Source organism: Oncorhynchus gorbuscha, linkage group LG19, assembly GCF_021184085.1.
Source record: "Oncorhynchus gorbuscha isolate QuinsamMale2020 ecotype Even-year linkage group LG19, OgorEven_v1.0, whole genome shotgun sequence".
Classification (NCBI taxonomy): Eukaryota; Metazoa; Chordata; class Actinopteri; order Salmoniformes; family Salmonidae; genus Oncorhynchus; species Oncorhynchus gorbuscha.
Window position 1 is genome coordinate 53,771,573 of NC_060191.1, and position 20,489 is coordinate 53,792,061.

The 20,489-nt window shown below is 41.7% G+C and overlaps 3 protein-coding genes across 4 annotated transcripts; 2 read left to right on the forward strand and 1 right to left on the reverse strand.

Annotated features, from left to right (window-relative positions):
• Positions 1-609: 609 nt before the first annotated feature.
• Positions 610-6,772, forward strand: LOC124006058 (lebercilin-like protein). The gene is made up of 9 exons (XM_046315725.1): positions 610-817; positions 929-1,245; positions 2,916-3,193; positions 3,386-3,628; positions 3,855-3,992; positions 4,757-4,826; positions 4,926-5,059; positions 5,235-5,325; positions 5,618-6,772. The coding sequence occupies exons 2-9, from the start codon at positions 954-956 to the stop codon at positions 6,229-6,231; spliced, it is 1,860 nt and encodes a 619-aa protein (XP_046171681.1). The 5' UTR covers positions 610-817; positions 929-953; the 3' UTR covers positions 6,232-6,772.
• Positions 6,596-13,876, reverse strand: LOC124006063 (guided entry of tail-anchored proteins factor 1-like). 2 transcript variants are annotated; one of them, XM_046315781.1, is made up of 5 exons: positions 13,735-13,876; positions 11,885-12,050; positions 7,746-7,813; positions 7,480-7,594; positions 6,596-7,173 (listed from the first exon to the last, which is right to left on the reverse strand). In XM_046315781.1, the coding sequence occupies exons 1-5, from the start codon at positions 13,822-13,824 to the stop codon at positions 7,100-7,102; spliced, it is 513 nt and encodes a 170-aa protein (XP_046171737.1). In that variant the 5' UTR covers positions 13,825-13,876; the 3' UTR covers positions 6,596-7,099. The 2 variants fall into 2 exon arrangements, with proteins under 2 accessions (XP_046171737.1, XP_046171736.1); XM_046315780.1 differs by lacking the exon at positions 13,735-13,876 and adding an exon at positions 12,478-12,852.
• A 457-nt stretch (positions 13,877-14,333) lies between these two features.
• LOC124006064 (high mobility group nucleosome-binding domain-containing protein 3-like) lies at positions 14,334-17,681 on the forward strand. Its single transcript, XM_046315782.1, has 6 exons — positions 14,334-14,535; positions 15,887-15,910; positions 15,997-16,026; positions 16,146-16,184; positions 16,300-16,431; positions 16,645-17,681. Exons 1-6 carry the CDS (start codon positions 14,518-14,520, stop codon positions 16,708-16,710), a joined length of 309 nt encoding a protein of 102 aa, XP_046171738.1. The 5' UTR covers positions 14,334-14,517; the 3' UTR covers positions 16,711-17,681.
• The last annotated feature ends 2,808 nt before the right edge of the window (positions 17,682-20,489 follow it).

Here is a 20,489-nt window from a genome sequence, read left to right on the forward strand (position 1 = left end):
CTGTCTGTCGGCATGGGGACCACAAAGTTAGTTCGCAGCTACATGCATAGTGCATATATGGACAGAAATAGCCACTGCCCAATAGAGCAACTAGTGAAACAAAACCAAGAGTTAAAGCGGCAGGTGAAATGTATGCTGTTGGACCATGATTATCTATAAGCTTAACAGTCATTTTTGTAGATCTACATTGTGCATGTTTATTTTAGGCTAATGTATCGTTTTTTTATTGTATAATATCCTGAAAGTTGATCAAAACAACAATTGTACTATGTACTAACTTGTACTAAGTCTAATATAATTGGTTTAGTTGAAAACAGTTTGAGTTTATTTACAAATTAGGATGGTGTGTTTTTTAATTCTCCCAAAAGCTGTCAGTTCAAATAAATGTCATATGAGCTGTGATTTAACCATATAATTAGAACGTATTCCAAAGAGGTTCAGTAGACTGAAAACTACATTTCCCATTGTCCTATTCTATGAGAACGCTGGTTTCTAGGGCAACCAAAAATACATTTTCAGAGACAGCCAGCCAGCAACATAATCGTCAATGATTGTCTCTTGCTATTGAAGATAAATAATAACTCAACTGAATGCGAGTAGGGGGGAAAAAAACATTGAGATATTTTAATAATTGAATGTAGGGATAGCCTTGGCATGGGGAATAATTAGGCTTGGTTGTTAGTTATGTAGAATAGTTGAGGTCAGGAAAGGTTTTCAATCGAGCTAATGATTGTCTTTAATCACTCTGTCTTCAATTGGCTAGACCTAGCTAGATAACGTTAGATAGATAGCTAAACGGATTATACTATTAAATCATGTAAGTACGCTATAGTTGGAAGTATAGATTGCTTTGATTCTTATAATTTAACATACAGTGTGGCTAGATGAACTACTTCAACTAATTGGATATCTTTCTGCTATATTACAGAAACTGGTGCAGGCTCATCTTTTGCATGGGAGACATGTCTCTGAGTCTGAGACACCACACCAGAGGCATAGTGCAGCAGGACAATGCTAACTATGAAGTTGGAGCAGGGGATGTAGACTCAAGCTGCTCCTCAGGCCAGTCCACCCCCTCCAGGTCAAGCAGGGGATACAGCAGTACGACAGGCAGCAGGGTAGACTCTCAGGGGTCATGCACCCAGTCAGACTACGAGGAGGAGGCTGACACTACTGCAAATAGGACCTTTGCCCTCTCGACAAACAAGAAGCCAGGTCTAGGCACGAAGACAGCTAAAACACGAAGTATGTGATATCTGATATTTCATATCTTCTCATTACTACAGGACAGCCTAGCTTTAATGACACGCAGTGCATTCGGAAAGTATTCAGATCCCTTGACCTTTTCCACATTTTGTTACGTTACAGCCTTATTCTAAAATGGATTAAATCTACACACAATACCCCACAATGACAAAGCGAAAACAGATTTTTTGCAAATGTATTCAAAATAAAAAATGTGGGAAAAAATGTACATACGTTTTCGGAACCTTTACTCAGTACTTTGTTGAAGCACCTTTGGCAGCGATTACAGCCTACAAGCTTGGCACACCTGTATTTGGGGAGTTTCTCCCATTATCTGCAGATCCTCTCAAGCTCTGTCAGGTTGGATGGGGAGCGTTGCTGCACAGCTATTATCAGGTCTCTCCAGAGATGTTCAATTGGGTTCAAGTCCGGGCTCTGGCTAGGCCACTCAAGGACATTCAGAGACTTGTCCCGAAGCCACTCCTGAGCTGTCTTGGCTATGTGCTCAGGGTCGTTGTCCTGTTGGAAGGTGAATCTTCGCCCCAGTCTGAGGTCCTAAGTGCTCTGGAGCAGGTTTTCATCAAGGATCTCTCTGTACTTTGCTCCGTTCATCTTTCCCTCGATCCTGACTGGTCTCCTAGTCCCTGCCGCTGAAAAACATCCCCACAGCATGATGCTGCCACCACCATGCTTTGCCTTAGGGATGGTGCCAGGTTTTCTCCAGACGTGACGCTTGGCATTCAGGCCAATGAGTTCAATCTTGGTTTCATCAGACCAGAGAATATTGTTTCTCATGGCCTGAGAGTCCTTTAGGTGCCTTTTGTAAAACTCCAAGCGGGCCGTCATGTGCCTTTTACTGAGGAGTGGCTTCCGTCTGGCCACTCTACCATAAAGGCCTGATTGGTGGAGTGCTGCAGAGATGGTTGACCTTCTGGAAGTTTCTCCCATCTCCACAGAGGAACTCTGGAGCTCTTGGTCACCTCCCTGACCAAGGCCCTTCTCCTCCGACTGCTGGCCATGCGGCCAGCTCTAGAAAGAGTCTTGGTGGTTCCAAACTTCTTACATTTAAAAATGATGGAGGCCACTGTGATCTTGGGGACCTTTAATGCTGCAGACATTTTTTGGTACCCTTCCCCAGATCTGTGCCTCGATATAATCCTGCCTCGGAGAACTACGGACAATTCCTTCAACCTCATGGCTTTTGTTCTGACATGCACTATCAACTGTGGGACCTTATATAGATATGTGTGTGCCTTTTCAAATGATGTCCAATCAATTGACTTTACTACAGGTGAACTCCAATCAATTTATAGAAACATCTCAAGAATGATCAATGGAAACAGGATGCACCTGAGCTCAATTCGAGTCTCATAGCAAATGGTCTTTATACTTATGTAAATAAGGTTTTTCAGTTTTTATTTCTAATACATAATACAAACATTTTTTAAAAACTATTTTCGCTTTGTCATTTTGTGGTGTTGTGTTTAGATTGATGAGGGGGAAAAACCATTTAATCCATTTTAGAATAAGGCTGTAACGTAACAAAATGTGGAAAAAGTCATGGGGTCTGAATACTTTCCGAATGTACCGTAAGTGTAGGCCTATAGGCAGAGATGGTTTGCAGCATATTCCCATGTACACATCACACTTAGGCACATTTTTCCTCTCAGCGCAAAACAAGGGAGGGCAGTGGTGCAAAAAGAAGAAAAACACTAATTTAAGGAACCGCAAGGCCTCTCTCGTCCCTCCTATCAAGCCCCTGGAGGGCCCAAACCAGCGCATTAGGTCTGCCCACAGGCACCGCATCAAGGAGCTCAACAGCCAAGTGTGGGAGCTACAGCAGCAGCTGAGTGGTGTCGCCACAGAGAACAAACTGCTAAAGCAGCTCCAGGTCCGCCACACAGTGGCGCTACAGCGCTTCCAAGACTCACAGAGTGGCCTTCCCCAGGTACGCTGCAGTTTTTCTGGGGGCTTTAATAACTGATCTGTAACACAGCTATAAGAAATTCTAATCTGTAACACAGCTATAACAAACTCTGATCTGTAACACAGCTATAACAAACTCATCAGCTAACAACAATAATCTGATCTTGTAGCATTGGCTAAGATCATAATGTTTTGCACCCACCCACACCCTCAGGTCCTGGCCAAGCACGGCAATGAGGTGCGTGGTCTGCAGGAGCTCCTGCGCAAAGCCCGCATCCGCCGCAACAGTCTGTCCAGGCGTCTGCGTGGAACGGAGGAGGAGCTGCTGCGTACCAAGGACGTTCTGCACAGGCTGCAGCTGCTCAGCGAGGACCGCAGCCTGAAAGAGAGGGAAGAGCTTAGCCATAGGCTGGCCCTGATCAGTGTGGACCTGAACAGGAAGAACAAGAGGATACAGGTACAGTACATGCACTCACAAGGCAGGGCTGACTCCATGTTCACAGGCCAGGTGGATGTCTGTATTGAAATTGATTGGGTTTTCAAATCTGTCCATCTGTATTGGTCTTCTACTGGGAGACCAATATAGGTGGACAGGATCAACACAGTTATGCTAGATTGATACTGGACACATAGTATCACAATGTTATATCTGTAGTGAAACTTACATATATTGTATGTTGCAGGACTTGGAAAGAAATTTTGAGCTGAGCCAGATATCCTTCAATCGCCATCTTGCCACAGAAACAAGGAAGACCAATGAGGCCAGAGAGATGTCTGATTACCTCCAGGCACAGATCAGTCTGTTGACCCAAAAAATCAAAGTAAGTTTATAAGTACTTGAGAGCAGCAACATACAGAGTGTAAAACACTTTTGGAACACCTTCCTAATATTGAGTTGCACCCTACCACACCCCACCCTCAACCTGGTCCGTCTATATCATGGAAAGAGCAGGTGTTCATAATGTTTTGTACAATCAGTGTAGGTAAACTGTTCCACATCTGAGTAGATTTGGAACAGTACTATTGTTTGAAAGAGTGAGTCATTTAACTTGAAGTACTGCAATGTAAACACAAGAGGGTGTCTAATACAGCTGTATTTCAAAAGCCATAATTGAATGAAGCGAAATACCCATTTCCCTCTCGTAAACTTGCCTGGCTACCCAAACGCTATGCCACGCCCACAGACGTTAGTTTCTTCTCCACAATGAACCTGGATCTGAGTACCTCCCAGACGATTTCTAGAACGCAAATACATTCTAACCCTTCTGATTGGTCCCAGAAACCGATGGGTTGGGCCAGAACCAGAACACACATGGGTAAGGCAGCGTTTTGAAAATGTGTCATTGGCTTTGATACTCTAATCTAATTGGTTAGAAATGATCCAATCGCTGATTACTTTGTTTTGTTCAACAAAACAAAGTAATCAGAGAAGCGGACTAATTCAGTTTGAGTCGTCAAGCAACTGGCAACAAACCAGCCTGGTAATAGATATCAGGATGATTACACTACATTTGAGAAAGTAACATTTATTGTACATATTGCATTCTTGAGAAATGATTACTGATGCATTTCACATGAAATATAGGAAAAAGAGAGAGAATTGGAGATCCACAATATCTACTCACATAGATTTCCAAATGGCTGGAACGGAAAAGGTACAAAGACATTATGAGCTACTTTTAACATGTTCAACCCATGATCCAGATCAGACTATTTGTTTTTACTTGAGGCTGAATATCTTTTCACATTTACAGGGGCAAGAGAAACTAAATCTGTTCAAACAGATGACTTGTCCTCTCTCCCCATTGAGGCTCCGTGCCAACTTGAACTAGAATATGCCTGTTCACTCCAGCATCTGGAGTTGGAGAAGCAGAAGAGCTTGAGCTGGGTACGTAAATGGATTTCGTTCTCTCTCACATTCTGTGCAGAAAGCTGTTTAAATGGGTAATGGTCAATAAAACATTTATTCAATATTGACCGATAAAAGCAAGAGTGTAACTCTTTGATAAAAGTTTGTGTAGTGAGTTCCAGTGTAAAGTTGATATCTGGTTGTTTTTTTTCAGGAGTCCTTTGCCATCGACTTCACAGACAGAAGTGACGCAGCAGACACGTTGGTGGATGACAGAGGATCAAACAATAATGAAGACTTTGCGGGTAAGGATTTAAAAAACTTTACTACAGACTATTGGGAGAACCAGTGAACCGCTGCAAAGCAAAGGGAATATTGAGGAAATAAATGGTTAAATTACATTCTGAAGAGGCTTGTATGTACTCTCCAGTCACAGTATATGCAAACACAAAAAACTCCAATATTGGGAATAATTAAAGCTCACGTGTCATAGTAATTAACAGGACTGAAATGATCTTTCCTGTGTCATGTTATATCCCCAAAAAATCTGAGGGAATGACAACCGCAAATGCAAGCAACTATCATATTTATCCACAGAGGATGGAGAGTTGGATGGTGATTCTGACAAGGAGAATCCTCAGCTTCAGGGTGAGGAGGATTGCCTTGCAGAGAAGGCAGCGAGTTCCCCGAATGCTTCAGGAGAGCAAACAGAACCGTTTGAAAGCCAGGTCCGGTACACTCTGGAGGATTTTCTGAATACAGAACGTGCCAACAAGGCCCTTGAATCCTCTCCCAGGACCAAACGCCTCTACAAATTCAAAGAAACCATCCAGAACCTACACAGTGGAAAGCCTGCCTATACCAGCCATACCCACAGCCTGAGAAAGAGCCCTCCTAGATACATCAAGAGCCAGGCCAGGGTGGAGAACCTTGGGTCTGGGGCATATGAGCCCTCTTTTGTCACTCTACCAGCAGAGAAGTTGCAAAGGCGTGATACCAGGGGCCCTCAACCGGAGGATGGTGTAGTCCGCAGCAAGAAGAGCAGCTTGATGAAAGAGCTTTTCGGCCAGGCCCCAATCACTGATCCAATTGCCATGCAGACAGGCAGATCCAGAGTTCAAAGTACAGACCTGGACAGAATGTCATCTCACCATACAGGAGATGCTAGCCCAGTCTCACCTGGGAGAGAGACCAAGATCATTTTTGATTGACCCAAGAACAATACAAAATGCTAATCTATTTTCACAAGTTGATTATTTTTAATAAATATTTCATCTGCCATGGCAACTCAACGCATTACTAAATGGAGTATTTGTATACGTGATATTTATAGTGAGTTATATACCTGGAAAGTATTGTTTAACTATTTGTTACAGAGGTAATATTAAGCTATCTGTTTGTGATTAGAGCATCAAACATTCTCTGAAACTATTGCTCATGACAACTCCCTTGAAATCAGATTGTAATGAAAGCAACATTCAATGAAGACCATCCCTATGCCACAATGGTACATTGTACAATTTTGTAACAGCTTCTGTAAAATACCCAAGATGCTAAGAACAACCAACACTTGAGGCCTTCGGATTTCAAATTCTTTATTGTGTTGAAGTACGCATATTTTCTTATGCACACTTCAACACTTCCAAAACCCAAACAGTAAACTTTGTGATATTAGTTCAGCAAATTGAATATGTTGCCACAGACCAGGCCTACAATTAACATGAATAACAAATGAACAAAATGACATAACAATTAAACAATTTTAACACTTCTTGCTCAACTCATCTCAATAAGTTGGAATGAGATTTAAATACATGCTCATTAAAACATGCTCATACAATCATTTCGCAGAGTAGCAACCTGTGAACAACATACAATTCCAAAGCCAACATGAGAAACAGTCAAATATGTGAAATAACACTGGCAATGTAAGGCAACGTTTCAATATGGGGTGCTTTGTAAAAAGGTGCATACCAACAGTACCGGTTTAAACTTTAATATCAAAGCGCTGAGTAACACTACCTGACTTCATTCTCAGAACATTTGGGGAATAAATAAGACATGAGAAGATACCATTCCTTAGCTAACAGCATGTAGACCAATAGACACCACTTTGTTGCACACCACCAGCCAGCATGTGATTCCAACACCACCTGAAAGGATAAAAAGACTGGTTTCAAATAGGTTTCGTCAGAGTTGTCGGTTAGCAGTATTTGATGACAGTTTTCAAAAGAAAATAAAGTTGAATTTGGAGACAACACAGAGTTTTGAATTCCATGTTAAGATGGAAAAGGGTCATGTGATTCTATCTTCAGTATTTAAAGAGACCGAATAAAAGGGATATTCAGTAGTCGTCTATAATTAAGTATTTTACACATTAAACTTGATTACAATGAATTGACCCACTTTGAAAGAGAGTGTGGGCCTCAATTCTCAGGTGTTGAAATCACACAATTTACCTGCTACTCTAGATGGGAAAGCCACCATCTGCTCCAGGGGGGCAATCCACTTACTGGGTACAACAGTCACTGGGTCAGCATAATACTTCCAAATCAGTGAGATCATCAGAGCAGCCTAGAGAGACAAGAGAAAACAGCCTGATTCAGTGTATCAGAATTACTTGTGCGTCTTCTGGTGGTGACAACTGACATTTAAAAAAAGGTATGTGTATTTTGTACCTATTAAAGAATATAGGACATATTTCTCACTTAAATGTTTAACTTACCTGCAGGATATAAAAACCAATATTCACCATCCATTTCATTTTGGCTTGTTGAGCAGTTCTTGACTTGACTGTAAGAAGAAAAAACTAAATGACCAATCTGCACAGGAACCATCAAAATAAATTATTGGCATCCATTCTCTAAATATCCACTAAAATGCCTACAGACATACATTAAATGTTAGGAATTTTGGCAGATATAATAACACTTGCCTTTTGTGTGTTCTTAACAATTAATTTCAGTGTATACTACTCAACATGCATTGGAATAGAACCTGCTTTTTATGGTATGGCGTAAGGGAGGGGTTGGCAGGGACAAATAAGACTGATGTGTGACCAGTGTATACAGTGCATTTAAATTTTAAAAAGTATATCTTTATTTAACTAGGCAAGTCATTTAAGAACAAATTCTTATTTACAATGACAGCCTACCCCGGGCCAAACCCTTACCCAGGCGGCGTTGGACCAATTGTGCGCCACCCTATGGAACTCCCAATCACAGCCAGTTGTGATACAGCCTAGAATTGAACCAGGCTCTGTAGTGACGCCTCTAGCACTGAGATGCAGTGTCTTAGACCGCTGCGCCACTCGGGTATGACTGGAGAAATACATGTGGTGCATTTCAATGTGAAAATGCTTTTGATTCCAAAATAGTGAAATATTCCTGTCATTGAACAACAGGATTTGAACATGAAGGCATGTTGGTTGATAGGCAGTGGCCCTGAACTGAGACAACATATAAAACACCATATATCAAGGTCACCTGCGTTGTGACTCATTTGAACAATGTGGTAAAGAGTGAACGTGTGGACTTTTTTGGCCATTTTGACAAATTCAAAACTAGATCTCTTCAAACAAAACCCCCAAAAATAGCCTTTGGGTTTTTGTCACAACCTGTATTTGCCAGTGTAGAAAACAAAAAATGGTGTAACAAAAGCCACTGAGAAATGTTTTCCAAACAAACCATTCTCATTCCTGAGAATTTGTCCATAATAGTTTTTCCTAACAAAAAAACAAAATCCATCTGAGTATAGTATTTCCTTGTTGGCTCGGTCATAGCCCTTACAGTTACAGGGCAGGCGCCATAGTGTAATGCAAAGGCTGTCATTCATATGACACTAACTCGTCAAATGGCTGTTGGAGACATGTGGTTGTTGTCTGATAGTCAATGGAGTGTGTGTCTGTATGACAGTCGGAATGGAGCTCTATACTATGCTTCCTGCCTCTGTATAGTTCAGAGCTATGGCCTGGACATGAAGGAGAGCAACAGGCAGCAACTGCAACAACAGGCCCCCCAGTACACACTCAGTCTGTTATCTAAACCCCACCTCCCACACATGGTGCATTAACATGCAAGTCCCCTATAGGCAGCAGAGAGCAGTTTGAAAAACCTAGAGGTATGGATAATTTGGTTTCCCGCCTTTTTGCCCCTTATCATATTAAATAGAAGGTAAATGAGGGAGCTATAGCATCTGCATCTACATTACTTGCCGTCTCAATACCCCAACCAACTGTGGCTGCAAGGCATGAGGTAGGGATAATGGTTTCGGAGAACAAGGGTGTGGCAGAGGAACTGTATAGGCGGGAGAGAGCGTCAGGCTTAACATTTTTTGGACCCTGGGCAGTAGGAAACGGTGAAGTTGAATCCAGTAAACAAGAGAGCCCACCCAGCCTACCTGGAGTTAAGGCACTTGACTGTACGGAGATATCCACCCCCCAAAACAACTAAAAAATAAGGGAGCATTGAGAAAGATAACCCCGGCAGGTTCCAGGATCCCCAGAATATCACTCCGGAGGTGGTAAGCGGGGGTTCTCGGGGAGACGGGGTAGGCTGTACAAACCCACCACTGATAGTAGACAGGTTACTGGGTGGTTGGGAGGTCTGAGGTGGCAGGTTGCCTATAAGAGCTAACTCACTGATTCGCACCATGATAGCCTTGAACCCTTGGTCGTGACATTCTGTCACGGAACGAAGCCCTTCCAAAAGGTCCAGCATTAGATCCTCATGCCGCCCAATGGTGGCTCCCTGCAAGGAGATAGCATGGCGGAGCTGGTCCAAGTCTGCTGGGTCTGTCATGGCCAGTTCGTACTATAAAAGCACAAGGCTAGACTCAGATGCAGACACGGGAGGCAGATGGTTTGAGTCTTTGATATTTATTATATCCAAAAGGGGTAGGCAAGAGAATGGTCGTGGACAGGCAAAAAGTCAAAACCAATTCAGAGTCCAAGAGGTACAGTGTGGCAGGCAAGCTCAAGGTCAGGGCAGGCAGAATTGTCAGGCAGGCAGGTAACATCCAGAAAACAGGAAAGGGTCAAAACCAGGAGGACTAGTAAAAGAGAATAGAAGAGGCAGGCGCACAGGAAAAACACACTGGTTGACTTGAAACATACAAAACAAACCATATCACAGTCTGCCGATATGGACAGCCCCATCAAGAGGATCCTCCTAGATTATGTATTTTGGGAGAGAGTGGTAAACAGCCTGAAACTCCTGAAACCTGTAGCCATTGCACGGATTGAGGGAGCCAATGCCATCCTGTCTGATGTTGACTCTGCTTGCAGATGTAAGATAAGAAATCCATACTGCCCTGCCCATTTCACTGTTGCTCCATGCAGAGGAAACTGCAGTCCTGAAATACATAAAAAAGCGTGAAGACTTCTGCCTGAAGCCCATACACGCCGCAGCGTACATGTTGGACCCCAAGTATGCTGGCAAGAGCATCCTGTATGATGCAGAGATCAACCAGGCCTATGGTGTCATCACTACCGTGTCTCACCACCTTGGCCTGGATGAGGGCAAGGTTTTTGACAGTTTGGCAAAGTACACTTCCAAGCAAGGGCTTTGGGATGGAGATGCAATATGGCAGTCATGCCAACATATCTCATCAGCCACCTCAGCTTTCCCTTGTTGCCTCCATCATCCTTCAAATCCCACCAACATCAGCCACCTCAGAGCGCAACTGGGCCTTGTTTGAGAACACACACACCAAAGCATTCAACAGGCTGACCAATACAAAGGTTGAAAAATTGGTGGCCATTCTGTAAAATTTGAGGCTTTTTGAGCCTGACAACGAGCCATCCTCAACAAGGTTGGAAAGTGACAGTGAAGAGGAGGCCTCAGAGTCTGATGTTCAAGAGGTGGACATTAAGGAGGTCCAGGGAGAAGACATGGAAGCCTGAGAAGAAGAGTCTAGAAGCTAAAGCTTTGGTTATCATTTTACAGATTTATGTTGAAAACAATTTTGGGTGATGCGATGGATCATTGGGGATCGTTCAATATTACCTTTCTTTTGTTGTTCAGTGAAATCATCCCATGTGAAGAGTCAACTCATTTAATTAGTTACATTCTTAACTAAATAGTTTTTGTTATTTATATTGGAAGGATGTCATAATTTGCAATTATGTCTACTTATAATAAGGTAAAATGTTTATGTTTCTGTCTCCATATGATATGGTAAATATATCCAATGCAAAAAACATCTACATTTAAATTATATTAATTTGCATGTATTTCCATTAATTTCCATATATTCCCATGGAAAGTTTCCACCTCTGAATATTCCCCAAAATGTGCAACCCTACTCACTATAAGGGATTTTTCTCCCATTGCAATCTCTGGGTGGGCAGCCTAAGCATTTTTTCAGGCCACCTAATTCCAAACAGTGTTAAATTTAAACAATTATAATAATACAATACATTTTTGGGGTGGAAAAACCCTTTCAGTGTAAACTTAAAACAACTAAAACCAGCTATAAAGTATGTAGAAAATGTTGAAGACATATCTTTTTTAATTAAATAACCTTTATAAAAGCTAGAATATCAGGGAGAATTGAAAATTCCAAAAGCAATGAATTTAGCAGTATTAGCAATGACGAATTGCAAGAAATAAGAAGAAATAAGCTTTAAAACAATTATCTTAGCTCTATTACAGAATGTGGAATTGCATGAAATTAACTTTAAAACTGCAAAAATGTATCTCCGCTCCATGGAGAAAATGTGTAGAACTGCAGGAAATGTCTCTACATGGCCAAGATAGGGGTGTAGAGAAATTCAGCAGAGCCAACTGGCCCGACCTCACCCATTGCCACGCCCTCTTCCACACCGACCACCTAAACCAACTTTAAATTGTGTGTCTCTCTTACCATGTGTCTTCAGCTTGTCAGTCATCTTGTTGATTTTGCGCTCTAGTCTGGCGTATCTGGCAAACTCATCCATCATGCTAACGGAGTTGTGCTCCTTCTTCATCTCCTGGATCTCAGCCCTCATATCCCTCTCCTGCTCAACATCGTTCTGAAGGACCTTCGACAGCTTCGCATCCCAACAGACAAACATTTAATTTTATATTTTGCTAGAACATAGCAAACACACACTACTAGGCCTACTGCCAACAGATGGCGCTATTATTCCATATGTTTTGTCATTTTCAATGGGAAATTACAAAATACGTAAGGAATAAAAGCATCATCTGCTGCAGCAGGGCTAATACACTACAGGTTTAGTCTGGTTTCTGATAGGAGATAACTTTGGGGTGGTTACCAGTTTTCCCTTGATGATGACTCAGTTTCATTACACATAATTCATTGGACGAAGGCGTCTTCTATACTGTGGAACTTTGTTAAGAGCCCCGACGCTCAATCTGAACATTAACACGCATCGCTTGACGTAGGGTTTTGGGTGCATAAGAAAGGACCTTATATTTTATATCAGCGACAAATAAAGGTAAATTTAAACACACCTTGATCGGTTTAGGGTTAGTGTTCCCATGCGGCCATATCTCCACATTACAGCGCTTGTTTATGGCAGCCAAGAGGCGGCCACCAGTGCTAATTAGCATGCTCCGAACACCTGTGTGTAAGTGTAAGTCGGGAAGTGTGGCGGAAGTGTAGTTTCTTCGGATGGAGGCCCCCATAGCTGTATGGATCTATGCAAAACTGCTACAGTGAGTGTAGATTTTTTGCAACATTTTTTCTCCCTGGTGAAAGATAAGGGCCATATGTTTCGAAAGCCGAATCGCAAGTGATGATTATTGATGTTCCTAAACATTAAAACACAGCAGGAAGAAGGAAGAATGCCACCTAGAGTTTGAGAGCTAGTTACCAGTATGTTACTGCAACAAAAGTGCAAAAGTATTGGAAAGTTGTATTATGTCCGATAAACACTGTATGTCATCCTGTTAAATGTGTTGTCTGATAGTCAATGACGTTCATGAATTGCATTCACATGTAGGATACCAAATGTTGGATTCATTTAAAATTATATTTTCTTTGTAATGAAATTGCCTTGGCAATTGGCCATGGGCCATTTGTGGTTTATTGCATGAGAACATGCAACACATGGTTTAGGAATATATTGCTTAATAAGTTACAAGGAGGTGTGGTATATGGCCAAAACATCACATCTACGAGCTGTTCACAAGGAGGTGTGGTATATGGCCAAATCATCACATCTACGAGCTGTTCTTACCCACGATGCAATGTGGAGTGCCTGGATACAGCTTTTAGCCATGGTATATGTATCATATACCACAAACCCCACAGGTGCGTTATTGCTATTATAAACTGGTTACAAAATTAATTAGAACAGTAAAAAGAAATGTTTTGTCATCTTATATACCATGGCTTTCAGCCAATCAGCATTCAGGGCTCGACTCACCCAGTTTATAACAACCAGTATTCTATGCCTATAGGCTAGAAATACCATAAGACCTCAGATGTATTGACATGTTATGGTTGCTATTTGAATCTGTAGCCAATAGATAACTACACGGCATGATCTACCCGGCAATATTATCAGCCTAACACACCTTCCATGATCCAATGTAACAATTTGCCAAAAGGATGGAATGGTTGGTTAGCTTCGTTGTTTGAGGGGCGCGAGAGGTGAAATAGCAAGCTAGCTAATTTAACCTGGGCAAATCTGCCAAAACATTACATGATTTACAAGCCAACCCTGCATTTCTCACACGACCAATGCCTAAATAACCCCTACTTACGAAAGAGGAAATGGTCGGCAACAGTATTTTGAAGAGATTGCACAAAAAGACAGATCCCAGCACCAGGAACCAAGCGCACCCGTCAGCCATTTCTTCTTATCAACCTTTGTTGCTGCTGCGCTTATCATAAATGGAAGACACATCCAGTCTGAACCACGGGCTGATTTTTACATTAGAAACTCTTATTTATTCAAATACAGCATATATTTTATTAACTTCAAATCATTATGAGAATGTGCTAAATATATGCATAAGGAGATGTAATATATTAATTAATTAATTATCCACGTAGGGTTAATGTACAAAATTACTTTATTCAATAAAAAAATATTGACAATTCTATAAGGGTCATTTACAGTATGTATACATTATTCTAATATAATATCAACGAAAATAACACAATTTTGAATCGAGCTATTCCCACCCCTTTAATAAAAATCGAAAGTTGGAACGACTGATTGGCATACAGACATACCCACACAGGTAACTTGCTATGGTTTAAAAATATGTTGCCTGGACCTTAAAGCCAATCAATGGCAACAAGGGGCGGAGAATGCGTTGGCCGTCAGGTTGGTAGGATAAGGAATATAATATAGAGAGGGGGATCCAATCCGGTTTCAGCTCGTTTCTGTACGTAGGCCTACTGCTGGAACATTTATGTTTAGTTACAGTGTGTTCTGAAGGTACTGACTGAGTTACATCGAACACTTTCAGAACCCTGCACTGAATTTTCAGTAACTGAGAAGGCTAATTTGTTATCTAGACAATACAAGTAAAGCAGCCATGCCGAAAAGAAGCAAAGTAAGTTGGATTGTGTGCCTTAATTTAAACCTTATTTTACAATACAATTTAACACATGAAGTGTTTTATAAATACCTGCAACAATTGCATGTACGCTAAAATATACTTGATACAATGTAACACTTTTGCTCTAAAGTCTGAATGTGTCTTTGTGTGTCTGTCTTGTTGATATGGAAGTGGCGCCTTTTTACTTAGTGTGGTAGCATTTTCCATTCGATCTCACTTTCTCCTGTTAATAATCCGTACATGATAAACTATCACAGTTTATGTTTTTTTTATATAAGTAACGTAATCATCTAATTTAATTTGACGCATATATTGGGTATTTCATTAATGTAAAGTAGCTTAAAAGCCTTCTCAGCAATGAGATCAGACAAAGGGGTGTAAACCCACCAGCGATGTAAGTAAGCTACATGTTGCCATTGCAGAAATGCGTGCATGAATTATAGGATATTTTGTGAATATTGGAAGTGCTTTAAATTGCCAACATAGTACGTTCACGTTTGTATTCAAATACTTTTAGTAGCCCCGTTTTAATCCTAAAAAAACAGACGCTTGTGGCATCCTATATTATCACTTTGTGTCCTGTGTGCAGTAAAGCGTAGTGTAATGCGCGACACCCTATGGCATGGAAAGGTACAGTCTTTGGAGTGTCATGGCAGCCCTTGCAAATACGAAAGGCATCGACAACTCATCGTTATGTATCACTTAAATGGGGTCATATAATTTTATTTTAAGAAAAATACCACCTGAATTATAGGTAGTCACGGTAATAAAAAAAATGTTTTGCTATTTGTTCGTGCGTATTTCCTGTCTTTGCTTCCCTAACAATGTTGCATAATGCAACATTGAATTTCTCTGGACATGTACGAAAGCGCATACGGGATCGTATGGGGGTGGTTCAGGGAATTATATATATTACTAATGGCGGGGACATACAGTAGACTGGTTGACATGGCGGGTGGATGGATGCCTCCGTGTGTTGCTGGTGGATTGAAGGGGCTGCTATTTGACCTTTATGTTTACAGGCTACTAAAGCATGACCATAACATACTGTTTTTACTTGTCGCTCTCCCGGTAACTGGTACCACAAAGGCTCTGTTTTTGCATCATGACAATGGGAAAAGTCAAATGGCATAGTAATGTAAATATGTTAGCCTACCCTCCCCCACCCAGTTTCGGATTACATAATCCTCGTTAATTTGGGGGTGGAGCGGCGGGGGTACAGCACGTGAGCCCACCCCAAGCATTACACACCCACTTCTCCTGGCAGCTCCCGATCCATGAATGTGGGATTGTTGTTCTTGGTTTTTGCTAACATTTTATTTTCTCTCTCTCCCCACCCCCACAGGCAAGTAATGACACTGAAGTCGAGGTTAGTATTTCATGCTGTTATATTTGTTCATTATAAATAAATACATTTTCTGCAATAACTGATAAGCTTTTTGTTTTTCTCACCAGCCAAAAAGGCGATCCACGAGGTTGTCATCAGTAAGTTGACTATATATCATAATATTTATGTTGTATAGCCTATTTATGATCTATTCGGTTAATAGATGCTGTTGTCTATTTGTAATTGGACTAATTATCAAATATGAATTATTTTGCAGAAACCCACTACTCCGGCTAAACCAGAGCCTAAGACAAAGGTAAAAACAAATGTTGTAGTTGTCGGCTTTTGCTAAAACCAAAAAGCACCCAATTATTATGCGTACTGTGCATTTTTACATTGACATGTATCTCATGTTTGTCTGTTTTTTGTAGACACCAGTCAAGGCAGCAGCCAAACCCAAAAAAGTAAAGGAGGTAGTAGAGAAGGTCAAGCCTGAGGAAAAGAAAGAAGCTTCTGAGGAAAAAACAGCACCGGCAGAAAACGGAGAGACCAAAAATGAGGAGGCAAGACTTGTTGGTTTAGTTTAAATGATACGATATGCCATGCCACTGATATATATAGCATTCAAAATCAGGAGTATTAGGTATTACAAACAGGCCAACTATTATAATTGGCATTGACAGCTGTTTGTCCCCCACACACAAAAATATTGTGTAACCAACAAGACCTAAAATAACTATCCTATAATATGAGATTATTATTTTTTCATCCTCCAGGAGGCAGCAGAAGAGGCAGATGCTGATGCAGATGAGCCTGAGAAAGAGGAGGATGAGGCAGAATAATAAGCTTACACTTTTGCCAGTGCTCCCCGTACCTCCTTTCTTGTACAATGCAGAGGAATATTTTTATCAACTATTTTCTTAAGAAAAGGCAGGTTGTGTAGTAGTAAGATTGTAGAAACACTTATTTCCCCCCTTTTTTTTACACCTCTGGAAGAAAAGTTATGGTCATTGTGTGTTTCCCTTTTCTTTTGTAGTCTGGGGCAGTTGTCAGAGGGAGGGGGGCAGGTTTGCAGCAATGACATGCAATCATCTCTATATCAGGAATTTGTTATTCAACTGGGAGAGCTTGTCTGACAATAACATTCCATAGGCTTTATGAGGGACAGTTTATTTCACCTGTATTGTATGGGGAAGGGTTGGGGGGGGGGTTTATACACAATAATACTTGTTTCGTTTTTGTTTATAATGGGTAGGAATGTGGTGACTGTTTAAGCTGTGCTCTATGAATATTAACTGTTTTATGAATCCACAGTTATGATTCATCATCATCCTCCCTGGTACATGTACTGGATTTTTCATCAGGCCTGTGCATTATGTTAAATGTTGTTTGACTCTGTTCGGTGATGGCATTGCAATAACATTTGATATTGCTGCAGCTAAATAAGGTTTTTTTTCATAATTTCTATGCAGTATGTAATGGTACGTTGTGAGGAATGGGGATGGTTCATGTGTTTTTAGCCAAGCTAGTAACATGAAATGCATTACAGTGTTAAACATACTGGTTGTTGCTTATCCTTTTGGGGATACTGATAAACATGACTGTAATTTCACTTAATCTTTCAAGTGAACATAGCAGCTGTAGCAAGATTTACATGTGGTTTTAGGATTTTATGTACAGTGTTTCTCCTTTTTTTGTAGCTGTATCTGTGTTATGATTGATATAAGCGTGTCAATTGAATTAAATGGTTGTAATTTCTGTTTTCTCTGTTCTCTTATTGATCACAAGTGAAATAAAACCTGTATACGTGTGAGATTCTGACACTTACTATGTATGCATTGATTAAATACTCTGTAATATCTCTTATACCATATTGATTGAAATTGTGTGATTGTTTTTTGGTGCTTGCCAGATATTGAGCATATGTCTAATTCTATTAGGCCAGTGTAGCCATACACCACCTCAGGCTATTCGACAAGTAGCTGCATGACAATCACAATATTTCAAGGATTGTCAACTTGTGGCTTGAATTAGTCCCGTTATTGATTTTATCCCCGCCCCCATGTTTTCGGAATAAATTCTCATAGCCTACAATGATCCGTTGGGCTTCTTGTGTAAATTTGCAGAGTGCACATTATTTATATTTATGTTCCGGTCCCCATCTGCTCAGGAAAAAAAAATGAGCTGAATCTAGTTAATTAACTATTTCAACCAATTGGCTACCTATTAATAACAGTTGTAACTACTCAGTTGTACCTACTTATGAAACTTTCATATCTGTTGCATATGTCATTCATTTTTCAATATTACTTTTTTTAAACACAAATGACATTTGTTGTACCGTAAATACATAGCCTAGAATGAGTCGTGTCTTGAAGGGATGCCGCTAATAACTGACCTCAACTTTCATATTTGAATAGCATCGGGGAGGATTTTTGCGTTTTAACTAACCTTATGACATGATCGTCAACAGGAGTGAACCAATATGCAGCGTGGTATGTTTCAATCCTTTATTTTGGAATAGAAAACTTTAAACAACAAAACGAACAAACGAAACGTGAAGCTACTATAATGCTCACAGGCAACTATACATAGACAAGATCCCACAAAGCACAATGGGAAATGGCTACCTAAATATAATCCCCAATCAGAGACAACGATAAAGAGCTGCCTCTGATTGGGAACCATAACAGGCCAACATAGAAATATAATTCACCTAGATAACCCACCCTTAAATCACACCCCGACCTAACCAACATAGAGAATAAAAGCTTTCCCAAAGGTGCGGACTCCGGCCGCAAAACCTGACTCAATAGGGGATGGTCCGAATGGGTATCTACCATCGGGGGCGGCTCCGGTGCGGGGCGAAGTACCCACTCCGCTAGTGGACACGTCGCTGGGAGTACCGGACCACGGGACATCGCCGGAGGAACCGGACCGTGGGTCGTCGCCGGAGGAACCGGGCCGCGGGTCGCTGCAGGAGGCTCCGGACTGCCGCCAGAGGCTCCAGACCGCCGACCGTCGCCAGATGCTCCAGACCGCCGACCGTCGCCAGATGCTCCAGACCGCCGACCGTCGCCAGAGGCTCCGGACCGCCGACGACTGTCGTCAGAGGTTCCGGACTGTGAAACGTCGCTGGAAGCTCTGGACTGGGACATGTCGCTGGAAGCTCTGGACTGTGGAGGCGCACTGGAGGCCTGATGCGTGGGACCGGTACAGGTGGCACCGGGCTGATGACACGCACTTCAGGGCGAATTTTGGAAACCCAAATTGGTCTACACGGACAAGTTCTGGCCTGGTTTAGATCTTATCTTGTCTCTGTGAAGTGGTCTCAAATACAGTGGGACAAGAAAGTATTTAGTCAGCCACCAATTGTGCAAGTTCTCCCACTTAAAAAGATGAGAGAGGGATGTAATTTTCATCATAGGTACACTTCAACTTTGACAGACAATTGGTGGTTGACTAAATACTTTTTTGCCCCACTGTAAAACTGTGAAGGACCTCGGCATTACTCTGGACCTTAATAATCTCTCTTTTGACGAACATATCAAGACTGTTTCAAGGACAGCTTTTTTCAATCTACGTAACATTGCAAAAATCTGAAACTTTCTGTCCAAAGATGATGCAGAAAAATTAATCCATGCTTTTGTTACTTCTAGGTTAGACGACCGCAATGCTTTGCTTTCCGGCTATCTGGATAAAGCACTAAATAAACTTCAGTTAGTGCTAAAGACGGCTGCTAGAATCCTGACTAGAACCAAAAATGTTGATCATATTACTCCAGTGCTAGCCTCCCTACACTGGCTTCCTGTTAAGGCAAGGGCTGATTTTTCAAAAGATTTTACTGCTAACCTACAAAGCATTACATGGGCTTGTTTCTACCTATCTCTCTGATTTAGTCCTGACGTACATACCTATACGTACGCTACGGTCACAAGATGCAGGCCTCCTAATTGTCCCTAGAATTTCGAAGCAAACAGCTGGAGGCAGGGCTTTCTCCTATAAAGCTCCATTTTTATGGAATGGTCTGCCTACCCATGTGAGAGACGCAGACTCGGTCTCAACCTTTAAGTCTTTACTGAAGACTCATCTCTTCAGTGGGTCATATGATTGAGTGTAGTCTGGCCCAGGAGTGTGAAGGTGAACGGAAAGGCTCTGGAGCAACGAACTGTCCTTGTTGTCTCTGCCTGGCCGGTTCCCCCCTCTCCACTGGGATTCTCTGCCTCTAACCCTATTACAGGGAATGAGTCACTGGCTTACTGGTGCTCTTTCATGCAATCCCTAGGAGGGGTGCGTCACTTGAGTGGGTTGAGTCACTGACGTGATCTTCCTGTCTGGATTGACGTCCCCCCTTTGGTTGTACCATGGCGGAGATCTTTGTGGGCTATACTCAGCCTTGTCTCAGGATGGTAAGTTGGTGCTTGGAGATATCCCTCTAGTGGTGTGGGGGCTGTGCTTTGGCAAAGTGGGTGGGGTTATATCCTTCCTTTTTGGCCCTGTCCGGGGGTATCATCGGATGGGGCCACAGTTTCTCCTGACCCCTCCTGTCTCAGCCTCCAGTATTTAGGCTGCAGTACAGTAGTTGATGTGTTGGGGGGCTAGGGTCAGTTTGTTATATCTG